We start from the raw sequence: 15,634 nt of genomic DNA on the forward strand, positions 1-15,634 counted from the left end.
CTAAATAGGTTCAAAAATAGTTAGACAAGATTGAAAAATGACTGAACCACAATAGTTTCTTGTGCAGTCCAAGACTAGATAGAAGAGTTCAGGACTGTTTGGCTGTGGTCTTTCTGATTCTTGTTCCATTTTATCTCTTAGAATTTTGCTGAGGTTGTTAATGGGAGAGCTAGGCATCTCTAGGACCTTTCACATTGTTGTCTTGTGTATTGCTTTTAAAAGTTTAAACTGATTTAGAGGGCCACAGCAGTTAAACTTAATAAATTCTTAAGGAGATGATAGTCAGTCTTGGAAATTACTACATTATTTAAAGTGATGTCACTCTCCATCACTGTGCATAATCTTTGATCCATTACTAGGTCTGTATCCCAAAGAGACCAAAGAAATGGATAAGAACACACTTGTGCAAAAATATTTATTACAGCTTTTTTTTGTGAAGCAAAGAATTGGAAATTGAGATGTTGTCCATCACTGGAATGGCTGAACAAGTTGTGGTATATAATATATATGTATTATATATGATATAATATATATAATATATAACTATGTAATAGTTATGGAATACTATCATGCAAGGTGATTTAAGAGAAATCTGGAAAGATTTATATAAACTGATGCAAAATGAAGTGAGCAGAGCCTGAAGAACATTGCACACAATGACAGCAATATTTAACAAGCAACTGTGAATGATCTAGTTATTCGTAGTAAATGCAATAATCTCAGACAATCCCAGAGATTCATGATGAAAAATGCCATCTGCCCTCCAAGAAAGAACTTATGGAATCTGAATACAGACTGAAACAGAATATATTTCATTTTCTTTCTTTCTTTTTTTCATTTGAGATCTCTTCCACAAAATGACTAATGCGGAAAAATGTTTTACATGATTATGCATTGTTATCAGATTGTCTCAAATGGAGGAGTAAAGGAAGGGAGTTAATGGAAGGAGGGTCAAGAAAATCTGGAACTCAAAAGTAAAAAAAATATTATTTAAACAAGTTTTTAAAAATTATGTCACTCAGAATAGGAAGTAGAATTTGAGTTATTTCATGTATTTCATGAGTTATTGAGTCATTCATATTTAACCAAAGGTTAAATTTTTAGTTTTCAATCTGAAACTAGCTGCTGCATAATCTTTTATCTAATATTAATTCCCAATTCTCTTTTTAGTTAACTCTCCAAATCCCTTCTCGGTGCAACAGTGAGAAGCACTACGAGCACCTTGGAAGGTGCTGCACCAAATGTGATCCAGGTATATTATTCATTTGTCCTTTCATTTTCCCCACAAATAACTGCTTTTTATCTAAGAATCACTATATTCTTTCTGTGCTATTCTAAAATCTCCATTGTCTTGGGTAAAAAATACTACTATGAAGTTACAAAATCTGTAATTACCCTCTTTAATAAACCACAGAAAAGCAAAAAAAATTTTTTTTAATTTATAGCTCCCCAGCCACCTGGAGAAAAGCAAAAGCAATTTAAAAAATTCCTATAGTTAATCTTTGTTGGAACCCAGTTATTAGCAAAGAAATTCCCCCAAGGAGGCAAGCAGGTTTATAAAGCTCCTTCTTTTTCTCCTAAGAACTTCACAGTTCAAATGCTCAAACTATAAAATAATAACAGATGGGAATAGAACTGCTGCTAAATACTGCTATCACCTTGATATTTTCCTCCTTGGAAATATTCACACTGGAATTGTCAACCACCTGGAATGCCTCTGTACACTCTCTGCCTTCTTTCCATATCGCTGCTGAGAGCCAGAAGCTGTATCAGGTTACTGCTTTTCAAAGTCATGTTGTTAGAAAAATGACTATGAATTTTCATACCCTGTAGGAGTTCCTAGATCTCTGTCTGTTCCTCTCCTCCCTAACACTCATTTGCATTGTTCAAATGTTCCGTAATCAACCATTGTAAAGTGTATTTTATCTTCTAAAGATGAAATGAGACACAGCCTGTTATAGTGGGCTGAAAAAAATACTGGAAAGAACTCATTAAGACTTGAGTTCAAGTCCTTCTGACGCATGCCAGCATTTCTTTCATGATCTTCATGTCTAAGACAACTCTGGAAGCCTAGATGTTTTAAACAAGAGTGTGTGATCTGCATTGAAGGAAGGAGTTTTCACATTGGCAAATAACACAAATAACAGATCTGGACCTCCCTCCCCACCAAAAAAGATTAAATAAAAATGAGTAAAACTTGGTATTGTCAATAAGATTTTTTAAATGGCTACTATGGGAGCCTGAAGTGATGGTCCACTTCAAATGCACTGGAGCAGAATTAGAAATAATTTTGTCCCTGAGATTTGAGTGTTAACGGTGGTCCCACTTTGTAACATTATCTTTTAGGTATTTCACTAATAATACTCTCTTTGATGGATATCTAAAACTTTACCAAAATTTTCTGTGTAGGAGATGTTATTACCACCAGGTGCAAGTGCAAAAGACTTTCTCCTTAACCTCAAAGAATTTGAGAATGACTGAGATTAGAACCAGGCAGCTGGGCTAAGATAAGAATCACCTATTCAGTGGCACATGAATGCAGCTTCACCCATTACACAGTCAGGGTGATATAGCCAGTAGTTACAGTCTCTTGTCTCATATGTCTTAGCTCTCCTCTTCTGTTGCTCCAGCTCAGTAGTCTTTATCGGGCATGAAGAACTTTCCTTGGCGCTTTGTTGATAATCTTGGGTTTTAGATCTTTTTTTTTTTCTTTTTAAGGAAAGTATATGTCAGCGAAATGCACTGCCAACTCTGAAAGCATATGTTTACCTTGTGGCCCAGATGAATACTTACATACCTGGAATGAAGAAGATAAGTGTTTGCTGCATAAAGTTTGTGATGGTGGTGAGTCAATTTGCACATCCTCCAAAGTAGAGCAATCCACTCGACATTCAGCTTTTGCCCCCAGAATGATCTTTTGGGGACATACTTTATTCCTAGAATCTATCAGAATAACCTTTCAAATGTTATATATGTGTTGCTATTTTTAAGCATTAATGAATTGTGACTGTGGTTGACCAGAGATCTCATTTGGAGACATAAGCAAAAACTTATATTGTATTTGCTTCTTGTGTTGGGAAAATTTAGCCTTGGAAAGTGCTTAGATTATACTGACACATTGATTCTAAAAGCAGGGCTATGTCTTCACCTATCTCTCAGGTTCTTTTAAAAGGTTAGAGACTATTAAAAATCCAAATATCCCAGAACGTATTATTACCTCAAGAGATGCAGAAAAAGCCTTTGACAAAGTACACCACTTATTTATGCTAAAAACCTTGCATAGGAAAGGCATAGAAGGACTTTTTTTTTAATGTTACAAAAAGCACCTCTCTTAAGGATTAGAGAGAGCTTATAGGTTTTGACTGAGAAAATATGAACATGGAAACTCCACCTCATGTGAAAGCATCTGACAAATAATTTTTTTTTATTCCTCACTGTCTAGTAATGACTCTGACTCACTGCTGTCTTCTGGAAAATAAAGATTCAGTCAGTTCATCACCAAAATTAATTTAAATAAATCACAATCATAGCTAACATTTATATAGTGCTTTATAGTTTTCAAGCTTACAAATATCAAGACAATTCACCACTAGTTCATTTCAACAAATTCCTAAGAGACAGGGAATGTTTCATTTTGTCTTTGTATCCTAAGCACCTATCAAAGCATTTAGGCATTTAACAAATGTTTGCTTGCTGAATGAATAAAATAATAGCACCTACTAAATACACATGGCTATGTCATAACTTGAGGGAAATATAAAGTTTATATATACACAGTTCCTGTTCCCATGGAATTTACTAGTCTAGTAGGGTATTATGACATAAGTACAGATACACAATTACACATGAAATGTGCATTAAAGAAAAGCTGAAAAAAATCTGTGCAAAGTTCTTCAAGAAGATCAGAGAAATTGGACAGAGAGGTTCAGGGAAAGGTTCACAGAGAATATAGCATTTGCCTTGGGCTTTAAAAGATAGGTAAAGGTTGGTAGGAGGGAGGGCATTCAAAATATTGGGTACAGAGTGAGCAAAGGCAAAAAAGTGGCAAATAAGAGGGCATAATTGAGGGCAGAGAATAGTCCAGTTTGGGAAGAGAATATGAGAACAGGCTAGAAAGTAGGGTGCTGCCAGATTGTAGAGGGCCTTGAATATCAGGGAAAAGAGCTTGAACTGTATTTAGTAGGAAATGGAGCCACTAAAGATTTGGAGCAGAGAGATAACATAACCAGATCTATAAACGAAGGAAAATATTTTGACAATGTTAGGAGGATTGATTGGAAATAAGAGATGGGAAGATTTATTACTATGATATTGCTAAAAATCAGGCAGATCTAAATCAGGGCATAAACTAGGATGGTAGCACGTATAATACTTTTCTATTTCCACAGATGGGAAGGTGTGGAATTAACAGTGTTTGATGAAAGTCAAAGATAATACCAATATATTGAGTATGATAATATAACAGATCAAGATAATAGAGTCAGGAGGATAAGGAATGAAGAAGATAAACATTTATTAAGTACTTACTATTTTCCAGAGTGGCATCTTTAAAAATATTTGATATCATTTGATAGTTACAGTATCCATGAGAAGCAGATGCTATTTTGATCCCCATTTTACAGATGAGGAAACTGAGGGAAACAAAGGTTAAAAGACTTGCCAGAGTCACATAGCTAATAAGTGTCTGAGGTCAGATTTGAACTCAGATTTTCCTGACTCCAGCACTTTATACACTGCTCCACCTAACTGCTCCTGAGAGGCGAATTTAGGAAGGAACATAAACTCACTTTTCAGCAAGCCAAGTTTAAAGTATTGGTGGGACACTGAAGAGGAGAAGCTTGGAAGTATAGGTATGAACTGAATCAAATAAAACTGTGATTATATTTGGGGAGAAAACTGAATGGGACAGTGTTGACAGACAGGAATTGAAGAGTATAATGAGGTAGCCCTGATTTGAGGAGTGACACTGATATCATGCTGCAAGATCTTCAAGAGCCAAGAAGTCAACAGTGTGACATGACACAAAAACATTTGGGCAAATTTTAGACCATATTAATAGAAATAGAATATCTGGGAATAAATAGGTAAATGAAAATGCCCTCAGACCTCTGCCCTCTTTCTTGGTAAGACTATAACTGGAATCAGTCTTTGGTTCTGGATCCACATTCTAGAAAAGATATTGATTAGCTGGAGAGTGTCCAGTAAGGGGCCAGCAAGGTGAAGCTGGGTTAACCTTGTGAGGATTCTTTGAAGAAAATAGGATATTTAACCTGGAGAAGAGAAGACAGGATAGACACAATAGTTTTCTAAGTATTTGATGACCCTACTATGGAAAAATATGAATTATTCCACTTAGCCCTTCAGGAAAGAACTAAAAGCAATGGGTAAAAGTGTCAAGTGAGCAAATTTAAGCATTTGATATAAGAAAAAAATCCCTTCCTTAAAATCAGAGATAGGTTTCTCTGAAGGTCTTCAGGTAATGGCTAGATGTATCCAGTGTGTTGAAGAGATCATTCTTGTTCAATTATAAGCTGGATCAAATCAAAGATCATGAATTTTTTTAAGTTGGAGAGGATCTTACAGGTCTTGTAATCCACCTTCCTCATTATGCAGATGAGGGAATTGGAGCTGCAGAAGTTAAGTGGCTGTGTCCACTAGAAATTTATGTTACATAATCTCACCTGGGTTCTCACTGCTGCTAGGCAATTTTATTATACTTCCTTTATCAATTCACCTTCCCACTCTCCAGAGGCTCTTCCAAACCTTTTTATCCCTCCTCAAATCTTTCCATGGCTTCCCCATCCCCCACCCACTAAACTGAGAATTTTGCCTCATGTTTTATAAAAAATTATTGAGACCATTTGCTGTGAACTCCCTCTTCTCTCCTCTTCCTCATCTCCTATCCCTCAGAAGCCTTTTGCCACTATCTTCTTTCACTACTCTCACACAATGATGTGCTAGGCTAAACCCTCTGCCTGCTCAAGTGATCCCATTCTGTCCTGTCTCCTCCAAGAGAGCCCCTTCTGTCATTTCCTCTCTTTCACTTATTTTCATTCTTCCCCTCTCTCTCATCTCATTTCTTACAGCCTACAAACATGCCCATGTCTCCACCTTCTCTTGATCCTTCCACACTCGCTAGCATCCTTTTTCTCTTCAGTTCTTTGTAGATAAACTCAAAAAGGTCATCCACAATAGGTGCTTCCATTTTCTCTCCTCCAACTCTCTTCTTAACCCCTCATGGTTTGGGTCTGATCTTGTCACTCTACTAACATTTCCCTCTTCAAAGTTACTAATGACTTCTTAGTTACCAAATCCAATGGCTTTTTTTTTTCAGTCCTCATTCTCCTTGGGTTTTCTGCAGCCTCTGACACTGTTGATCTGTCTCTTCTTGTTATTTTCCTCTCTCTTGGTTTCAGGACATCATTCTCTCCTGGTTTTCTTCTCATCTATCTAAGCATTCCTATTTTGTCTCTGCTGGATCCTCCAGATTACACCCTTCAACCACAGCTGTTCTTTAGTGTCTTGCCCTGGGTCCTCTTCTCTTCTCCCTTTATACTATTTCATTTTTGATCATCAGCTCCCATGAATTTAATTTCCATTTCTATGCTAATGATTCTCAAATCTACCTTTCCTGTGCAATCTCTCTGCTTACCTTCAATCTTACCTCTTCAACTCCCTTTCATCTCAAACTGCATGTCCAATAGATGTCTTTTTTTTAAAACCCTTAACTTTCTGTCTTAGAATTAATATTGTGTATTAGTTCCAAGGCAGAGTGGTAAGGCATGGGCAATGGAGGTTAAATGATTTGCCAAAGGTCACCCAGCTAGGAAGTGTCTGAGGACAGATTTGAACCTAGCACCTCTCGTCTCTAGGTCTGGCTCTCAACCCACTAAGCCACCTAGCTGCCCCTTCCAGGAGACATCTTAAAATCAATATGCCAATAAACTCCAGTAGCTTTCTATTGCTTTCAGGAACAAATTAAAAATTTGTGTTAGGTATTCAAAGGTCTTTGTAACCTAGCCCCCTCCAACTTTCCAGTCTTTTTACAACCTTACTCCCCAACACATACTCTTGCATCCAATAATATTGGCCTCTTAGATGTTCCACAAACAACAAGACTTCATTTCTCTGACTCCGAGTATCTTTCTTTCCCCTATGCTTCCTTCCCTGCTTCCTCCCTTTTCCCCTTTCTTCCTCTTTTTTCTTTTTTTCCTTCCTTCCTTACTTTCTTTCTTCCTTCCCCTCTTCTTTTCTCCTTCCCTTCTTCCTTCCCTTTCTCATTTCTTCCTTTCTTTTCTCTCTCCATCTCACTCTCCTTTTTTCCCTTATTCTAAAAAGCTGGTGAAAACTGGGAAAGCCAGCTTTAATACTTCAGCTAGAGAGAAGAAAGTTATCATTGAAAAAATATATATATAGGTTGTCCCCAAAGTCTTAGTATGGTTTAAAGCTATTGAAGCTGAAGCCCACACTAGGCTTTTTTAGAATATCAGTATACTTCAGAAGAGGCTGGCTTTCTTCTTGTCTAGGAGTGTGATTGAAAAATGTTCCACCCCAAAACTCTGTGAGTGTTTTATCAGTGTCCCATCTGGGGAAGAAGTCAGGCCCCTCACAACATATGTCATGAATTTGTTTTCATGTCAGTAGGGAGCAGCAGGGCTGAACTAGATTCTATAATGTGGGAACAGAGAAAAAATGGGAATTTCCCCACAGATCTAGTCTGACCTAGGGCCATGAATAGAAACAGGGTTTCCCCAGCCACAGCAAATGTAACTTTAAGAGTGTGATATTGTGGGGCAGGCTTCTCTTTGCAGCTATAAGGAACACTTTAGGAACTTGAGGCACAAGAGTTATTTGGCTGTCAGTGGGGAATGTAAGGCAGGCAGGTCCTTCTGGGCAGGTGAAGCCTTCCTTTAACAAGCTCCCAGGCAGAGATGGAGTAGACCTTAGAAGAGATGGGAAGGGAATTAAGCATTTACGTAGCTTCTACTATGGGCTCATTTGGTCCCACAACTGTGAGAAAGGTGCTATATCCCTATTTTACAGATGAAAAAAATGAGAGAAATAGAGGCTAAATGACTTACCCAAGGTCACACTGCTAGTAAGTGTCTGAGGACAGATTTGAGCTAAGGTCTTTCTGACTCCAGGTCCAGAGTTCTGGGCACTGTGGCATCACTTAGCTGACTCTGATCATCTTACAGACAAGCAAACTGTCCAGGAGAAAGTAAGTGCTTTGCTCATGAGCAAATAGATAGAATTGGGGTAAAGATTTGAAGTCAAGTCCTCAGATTCCAAATCTGTTGTTTTTCCCACTGTCCCACACTGCCTTCAGCCTTCTCTCAAGGATCAATTTTGTTTGTGGTCATTTGTCTCCAAAGCTAAACTTGGCCAAAGTGGGAGTTATTTCATTTTTGGCTTTTCTCTCCCTGTGGCCTTGTACGTGGTAAGTGCTTAATCAATATTTATTAAGTTGAATCACTGAATTGTCTTATGTCCTTTATATAAATACCAAAGCCCCACCCCCATGAAGCTTGCTACTGTGAACTTCTATTTATTCAGAACATAAAATCAAAAATGAAAATTTAACAGATTTTTAAAAAGCATTTTACACTATGATTTGATGAAACAAATCCAATGGAAAGTAGATATCAAGAATTTATGCAAAAACTGTAACTCAGGCATATGTCATAGTGTCAGTAAAGCTTTAACTCCACATGGATGACTTAGGAGTCAGAGGATTGGGATCCTGTCTTAGCTCTCTTTCTTACCACCCTTGGGAGAGTCCCTTAACATAATATTTAATCTTTGGGACAAATCACTTGAGCCTATTTCCTCATCTGTCTAATCCAGATGATCTCCCCAATCTTTTCCTCTAATGCTGCCACATTTTATATCTACACAGCTAGTGTAGATTAGTGCCTGAGGCAGTTGTAAGATACCAAAGGTCTGATGTATTTTTTCCATCTTATTTGAATATTAAATATATTTGTTATTTTCAATACAAGATACATATATTAAGTGATTACTACATGCAAGAGAGTGAGAATAATGATACAAGTGCAAAAATAAAACAATCCCTCTTCTAGGGGTTTATTCTAAAATTTAGGCAAAACTGGTCAGCCAGGATCTGCCCATTAATCAAAATGTAAGTGTAACACCATATTCTTTAACTAGTTTGAACAAGTGCTTAGCAAGGCCTTTGCTACATCTTGCCAATCCTTCTCAGCTACCCTGACTGACTCCTTATTTTATTTCTCATAGTGATTGTCTTCTCAAATACCCAAATGCCATTCTCAGCCCCAATTCTTCCAGCAGCCTCCACTTAGCCTCCCACTTCACTGAGAAGTCTGAGAGAAACTTTTATCACCTCTTCTCCTTTATACATCAAAACTGATAGCCAAATTTGACTTGTATCCCATAATTAGAGTCCATCCCTCCAAATTGCCACAATAAGTTGTCTACTTGGATGTCCCAAAAGTAATTCAAATAGATTTGGCACAAACCAAGCATATTGCCTTGCCCTAAATTCTAGCTCCTCTAACCTTCTTCACTATTTCTGTGAGGGGCACTACTATTCATACCCAGTCTCCTTTGTTCAAAACCTTGGTGTTATCTTGAGCCCTCTCTTCTCCCTTAACTCTCAGGTTTTACTGCCAATATATCTCTTACATTTGCTCCCTTCTCTCTGTTCTCACTGCCAGCATCTATGCTTTGTACCAGATCAATCATCTTCCTAATGTATATTATGTCACTCTTTTGCTCAAAATTCTTTCTTCCTACCAGGTCAAGTTCAAGCTACTTTGCCTGGCATTGTCTGTTGCCCTACCCTGTTCTCTACTCTTATTTCATTTGTTCCCTTCTTTTTCCTCTTTTTCCAAGCCAAACTAGACTCCTCACTGCACCCTCCCATAACCCCCAACTCAGAATTCTCTATTACTCAAATGCCTTCCCTTGTGATCCCTTCACCTGTTGAATCCATCCCTCAAAAGTACAATTCAAATGTCACTACTTCTATAAAACTTTCCCTATTAGTAAAGGCTTTTTCCCACTTGGAACTCACACAGCACTTTTCATTCATTCTTTATGTGCTTACTATGTTCTGTTCTCTGTTCTAGTTATTATATATGTGTCATATCCTTCTTTTGGACTGTAAGTTCCATGATGTGCAAAGATCACATTATATAAATTTATTACCTCTTCATTTGCCTAACATGATATACTCTGTTCATAGTAAGTACTTAATAAATGTTTGTTGCAGTGAATTATATTGTGATGTAGTATAGTGGGAAGGGTACTGGTGTTCCAATATTCATGGACGGAAGAAAACTAAGTTTGAATTCCAGTTCTGCTACTTACTATCTGTGTGTCCCTGGGCTAGTCACTTAATATCTCTGGGCTTAGTTTCTTCATCTGTAAAATTGAACTAAAATGTTTACCCTTTCTTATTTTTCAGGTGTAAGGAAAGCACTTTGGAAATCTTAAAGTGTCATATAAATAAGAGTCATATAAATAAAGTAAATAAAAAGAGGTAGTAGACTAAGTAGTAAGAGTAGGAAAGATGGTGGTAGTGGTAGTAATAGTGATAGTAGTGGTGGTAGTAGCAGTAATATTGTTTATTTCTTCCTTTATTTTTTTAAACCCTTACCTTCCATCTTGGAGTCAATATTGTATAAGTATTGGCTCCTTGGTGGAAGAGTGGTAACGGTAGGCAATGGGGGTCAAGTGACTTGCCCAGGGTCACACAGCTGGGAGGTGTCTGAGGCCAGATTTGAACCTAGAACCTCTCGTCTCTAGGCCTGACTCTCAATCCACTGAGCTACTCAGCTGCACCCAGTAGTATTGTTTAAAAAAACCTAAGTGCTTGCTTCGGCAGTGCATATACTAAAATTAAAAAAACTTAAGCTTTGAAAGTTGGGGAAAACATTTCTGGAAGCTTCTCTACTCAAACATCAAAAGTGTGACAAGATCAAGAGAATTTGAATATTTTAAATACAAATATCTTGAACTCTTCATGCATACCATCTTCTAGTAGGGGTTAGGGCATCCTGCTTTGTTTCAGTGGTTTTGAGTTTGGGATTTGCAGTAACAGTAAAGATGTAGCAAGAATCCCCCTGTCCCCTCTGCAAAGGTTTGAGTGAGATCTGGTCTTTAATTCTTTTTCTCCCTCTCAGGAAAAGGTCTGACAGTAGTTCACCCTGGCAATCAAACCTTCCCACGGCAATGTGCCTGTATCCCTGGGTACCACTGGAATGGCGACTCTGAGAGCTGTCAACGTAATGGAAAATGTGACCCAGGCTTTGAAGCTGAAAATCCTTGTAAGATCATTTTATTTTATGGAATTGTCTATTCTTGTTATTACATCTTAAAGAAACCTAGAGATCTGTAACAGGAAACAGGGGTACCCTTGAGTCATGGTGGTAATGATACCTAGAGGTGACCAGTGGGAGTTGGAGACCACCCAGTGTGTCCCCTAGGGTAGTGATGGAATAGATTTGAGCAATGGACAGACCTCAGAGAATATCTCCCACTCTCCAAATCTAGTTAAGTGAGACAAGATCCAGTTAAGCAGATGGTCTGGGAAGCTTTTATCAAGGCTCAGTTCAAGTCTCTCCTCTCGATCCTCCCACTTCCTGGTGTTCTCCTCTCTAAATACAAATGGGTATGCATTTAGCATTTACTCATCTGTGCATATGTTGTTTTCCTTTAGAACGAGGACTGGCAAACTATGGCTCATGGGCCAAATCTTGCTGCCACCTGCTTTTGTACAGCTTCTAGCTAGGAATGATTTTTACACTTTAAATTGTTTTATTGTATTTGAAAATGTAAAAAATCATTATTCATAGTTTGCAGGCTGCATAAAAGCAGACTTACTCTACTAGGTTGTAAACTCCTTGAGGGCAGACACTGGTTTTTGTCTTTATACTTTGGGTCCCGAGCACAAAGTTTGTGTATTTGGAATTCAGGGGGTCCCATTTAAAAATATTTTACAAACTTCCTGTGGACATGTGGGGGACTTTGAAACTACATTTTCCGTGATCCAATGGGTTTCTGTTTTGGGGCGTGGTGACGTCCCCTACGTACAGCACAGCTTAAATTTGGAGGTCGGCCTTGAGACGATCTCTTTGGCTACTGAAGGAAGATGGGAGGAGATGCGGACGGGCGGCATTTTAAAAAATAGTCAGGCGTGGTCGTATTTATTTTTACCAACATGGCCATGGAAATTAAAATATTATTTTTCCTCATAATATCAGCCTTTATCATTTTTAATCCTTACAAGTTGCATGCTTGCTTCGGCAGCACATTTACCAAGCACAGGTCGATATTGAATAAATACTTGCTGATTTGTTGAATTGAATAAACAAAAGTCCATGATGATGCCCCTTTGCTCCACAGCTGTAGGAATCTTCCCCGCAGCACCTCTAGCTCTATAGAAGGAATGAAGCACAGATCTGGCCTGCAAAATGTAACAAGGGGCTCACAAACAGACATGCTAGTTAAGCTGTGGAAAAGGTCTTTTCTCAAAACTCCCTGGATGTTTCCCCTTACTTCTCTAAATCTGGTTCTACATTAATTCAGTTAAATTTAGCAAACTTCAGTTATGTACTTTTGAGGTTGAAGGCACTGGCTAGGTACTAAAGGGTATAAAGGAACATGGGTTCTAATACTAGCTCTGGTCCTCATTACTTAACTACGTTACCTGAAAATATCCCAGTAAGGTCTTCTGGACTTGTGACCTGTGATCTCACCATGGCAGTATTCTCTCCAACGTGCAGAGAACAAGTCTTTCACACCTGCTTGTCCTTTGCAATTGCTATGTCCTCCCCGGGAGGATGACCCTAAGCACTCTAGGTCTTCTGAGGCTTTTTTAGAGACATCTAGGTTTGGGAGGAGAGACAGTTCTGGACTTGGAATTAGGAAAACCTGAATTCTAATCCTGCCTCAGTCATTTGTTAGAGAGATAACCCTGGGCAAGTCATTCAAGCTCTCAGCCTCAGTTTCTTTATCTGTAAAATGAGGACAATAATAGCCCCTAGCTCATTCAGTTGTTGTAAGGATCAAATAAGATAATAATTGTAAAGAGCTTTAGAATGGTGCCTGGTAATAATAATTGTTATTATTACATTGTAGGTATCAGTACTGCCAATACTGTTCTGCTAGCTTTTACTGTTACTACATGAAAGGCCCATCACCTATTCCAGCCATACATATCTTTGAGATGTTTTTTGTTAAAATTCTTTTTGTTGATATCTTTATTTTTTGTATCATCTTTATTTTTGAGTAGAACCTCTATCCTTATTTATACATCAAATATCCTTTAGAATAGAAAAGAAAAAAGGATTTTAGCAAAATTAACCAACACATTAACTGAATCTAACATTGTATCCGATGTTCTATATTTGTTTTTTCTAAACTCCAAGTCTAACTATGTTACTTCCCTATCCAATAAACTTCAATGAATCCCTATTATCTCTAGAGTCAAATTTAAATTCCTCTAGTATTTAGGCTTCACAATCTGGCCTTATTCTCCCTTTCCAGACTCATTACTCACTATTTCCCTACAAATACTGTGAGCCAGTCAAATTGGCCTTCTTACTTTGCCTCATACATGGCACTTTATTTTCCATATTTATGCTTTTGCATTGCCAATCCCCATGGATGTGCTGGTTCCAGCTCTATCAACTTTCAAGAGCTAATCGTTAAATTTTCTTCAGGGTCTTTGCATGCCAGAAATTGGGCTACAAATTAGGACTTGATTTATTGTTTTTTTTTATTATCTAGACTTAAGAAAATGTTAATAATGCAGATAAAACTTAAAAAAGAGTATGTACATATTCCACCATTTACCCTCATCCCAGCCTTGTTATTAAACATTTACTAGCACAGTCTTGTATTATCCTAGAAACACTGCTTGAGCATAGCAGAGTTCAGTAGAAGGGCTCAGGCAATGAAATCATTCCCAGACTGGAGGCCAGGTGATTGGATGCTAGTGATGATGATGAAGATGATGATGATGATGGTGGTGGTGATGATGTTGATGGTGGTGGCATTGCTTATCACTTTAAGGTTTACAAATTGCTTTATATCCATTATCTCTTTGAACCCCACAAGATCCCTGTCAGTATTCTCATACCTAGCATGTTCTCTCTCCTCCTTAGAATTCCTAATTTTCTTTCAGTGGCTTACCTCAAGGACCATCTTCTATATAACACCTTTCCTGAATCCCCCAGGGTGTTACTGCCTTCCGTCCAAAGTTATCCTGAGCTATTTTTATGTCGTATATGCCTATGTTATATACATATTGTCTCCTCTGTTGGATTGTAAATTCCTTGTAGGTAGGGATTATGCCACCTAGAGTTTATTAATTGATCCATAATCTCCCACTTCTGCAAAGAATAAAGGGAGGTACATTTTCCTATCTCTTTCCTAGGGCTTCACTTGGTCACAATAATTACACATTGTTCAATTGTTTTCTTCTTTCAATTTAAATCATTAGAGTTGTTGTGTTTATTGTTTTTCTGTTTACTTTGTGTTAGTTCATATGCTTGCAACCTGGATAAGAGCCAGTGGGTCTCAGTTTCCCCATCTGTACTAAGGAGTTTGGTCTTTGAGGTCCCTCACAGCTCTAAATTTATGATTGTAGAAGCAAAGGTACCTTCCCATGCTTCTCAATTCTACATAGCATCGCTGTGAGATTCTATATTACCATCATTTCTTATGGCACAGTAATAAGTGATCTTTCTTTGCATTCATGTGCCACCATTTATTTAACCATTCCCCAATTGATTGGAACCCTCCTTTGCTTTATTTCCAAATCTTCACTCCCACAAAATGTGCTGCTATATGTATTGCAGAGCATATGGGAACGTTTTTTGTCTTTGGCTTATTAAGCTGTGTGCCTGGCAGTGGGATCTCTAGTCTCAAAGCTTATGGACCATTGGTATTTCTGCCATTTTTCTTCCCTGCAGGTATCTTTCATGCTAGTTCTTTCTTGGCACATTTATAACCACTTTGCATTTCTCCTTTGCCCCTGGGCCATCTACAGTTGTAATTTTTTCTAATATTTTGATACTCAATGACTTGTAGCCACATAGCATCATTGGGAATCTATTAGTATGAAAGAGATGAGGTGTTTTATTTTTTATTTTTTCCTGTTAGGGGAGCAGCCTGCTTTTTCTCAACTGCCATTCAACCTTCTTTTTCCTCTCCTATTTCCTATTCATGGACAGCTAGAAGGCTTGATAGATAGGACCCTGGGCTTAGAATCAGGGAGACTCAAATTAAAATCTGGCCTCAGACACTTACTAGCAGTGTGATCCTGGGTAAGTCATTTAACCCTGTTTGCCTTGGTTTCTTCATCTGTAAAAATAGAGGAGGAAATGACAAATCATTCCAGTATCTTTGACAGAAAACTCCAAAGGGATTCTAGAAGAATTGGACACAATTGAAACCAGACCGCCAATTTCCTATTCTGTCTGGGTACATTTGAAGGGTATGCTGGTAGATGTTTAATGAGCATCTCCTAGGAAAGCATCATTAACACTTTTAAAAGTCTAAATCAGGGGCAGCTGGGTAGCTCAGTGGAGTGAGAGTCAGGCCTAGAGACAGGAGGTCCTAGGTTCAAACCCGGCCTCAGACA

At 38.0% G+C, this 15,634-nt stretch overlaps 1 protein-coding gene across 1 annotated transcript in view; it reads left to right on the forward strand.

Annotated features, from left to right (window-relative positions):
- Nucleotides 1-322: 322 nt before the first annotated feature.
- TNFRSF11A (TNF receptor superfamily member 11a) overlaps nt 323-15,634 on the forward strand; it is a gene marked incomplete at its 5' end in the record, with an annotated part of 69,944 nt that continues 54,632 nt past the window's right edge. Inside the window, 4 exons of the mRNA XM_044682238.1 lie at nt 323-356; nt 1,169-1,252; nt 2,719-2,844; nt 11,169-11,312. Of these exons, the coding sequence (XP_044538173.1) occupies nt 323-356; nt 1,169-1,252; nt 2,719-2,844; nt 11,169-11,312 (388 nt within the window). The remainder of the gene's footprint in view (nt 357-1,168; nt 1,253-2,718; nt 2,845-11,168; nt 11,313-15,634) is intronic.

Source organism: Gracilinanus agilis, chromosome 1 (genome assembly GCF_016433145.1).
Source record: "Gracilinanus agilis isolate LMUSP501 chromosome 1, AgileGrace, whole genome shotgun sequence".
NCBI classification, from domain to species: domain Eukaryota; kingdom Metazoa; phylum Chordata; class Mammalia; order Didelphimorphia; family Didelphidae; genus Gracilinanus; species Gracilinanus agilis.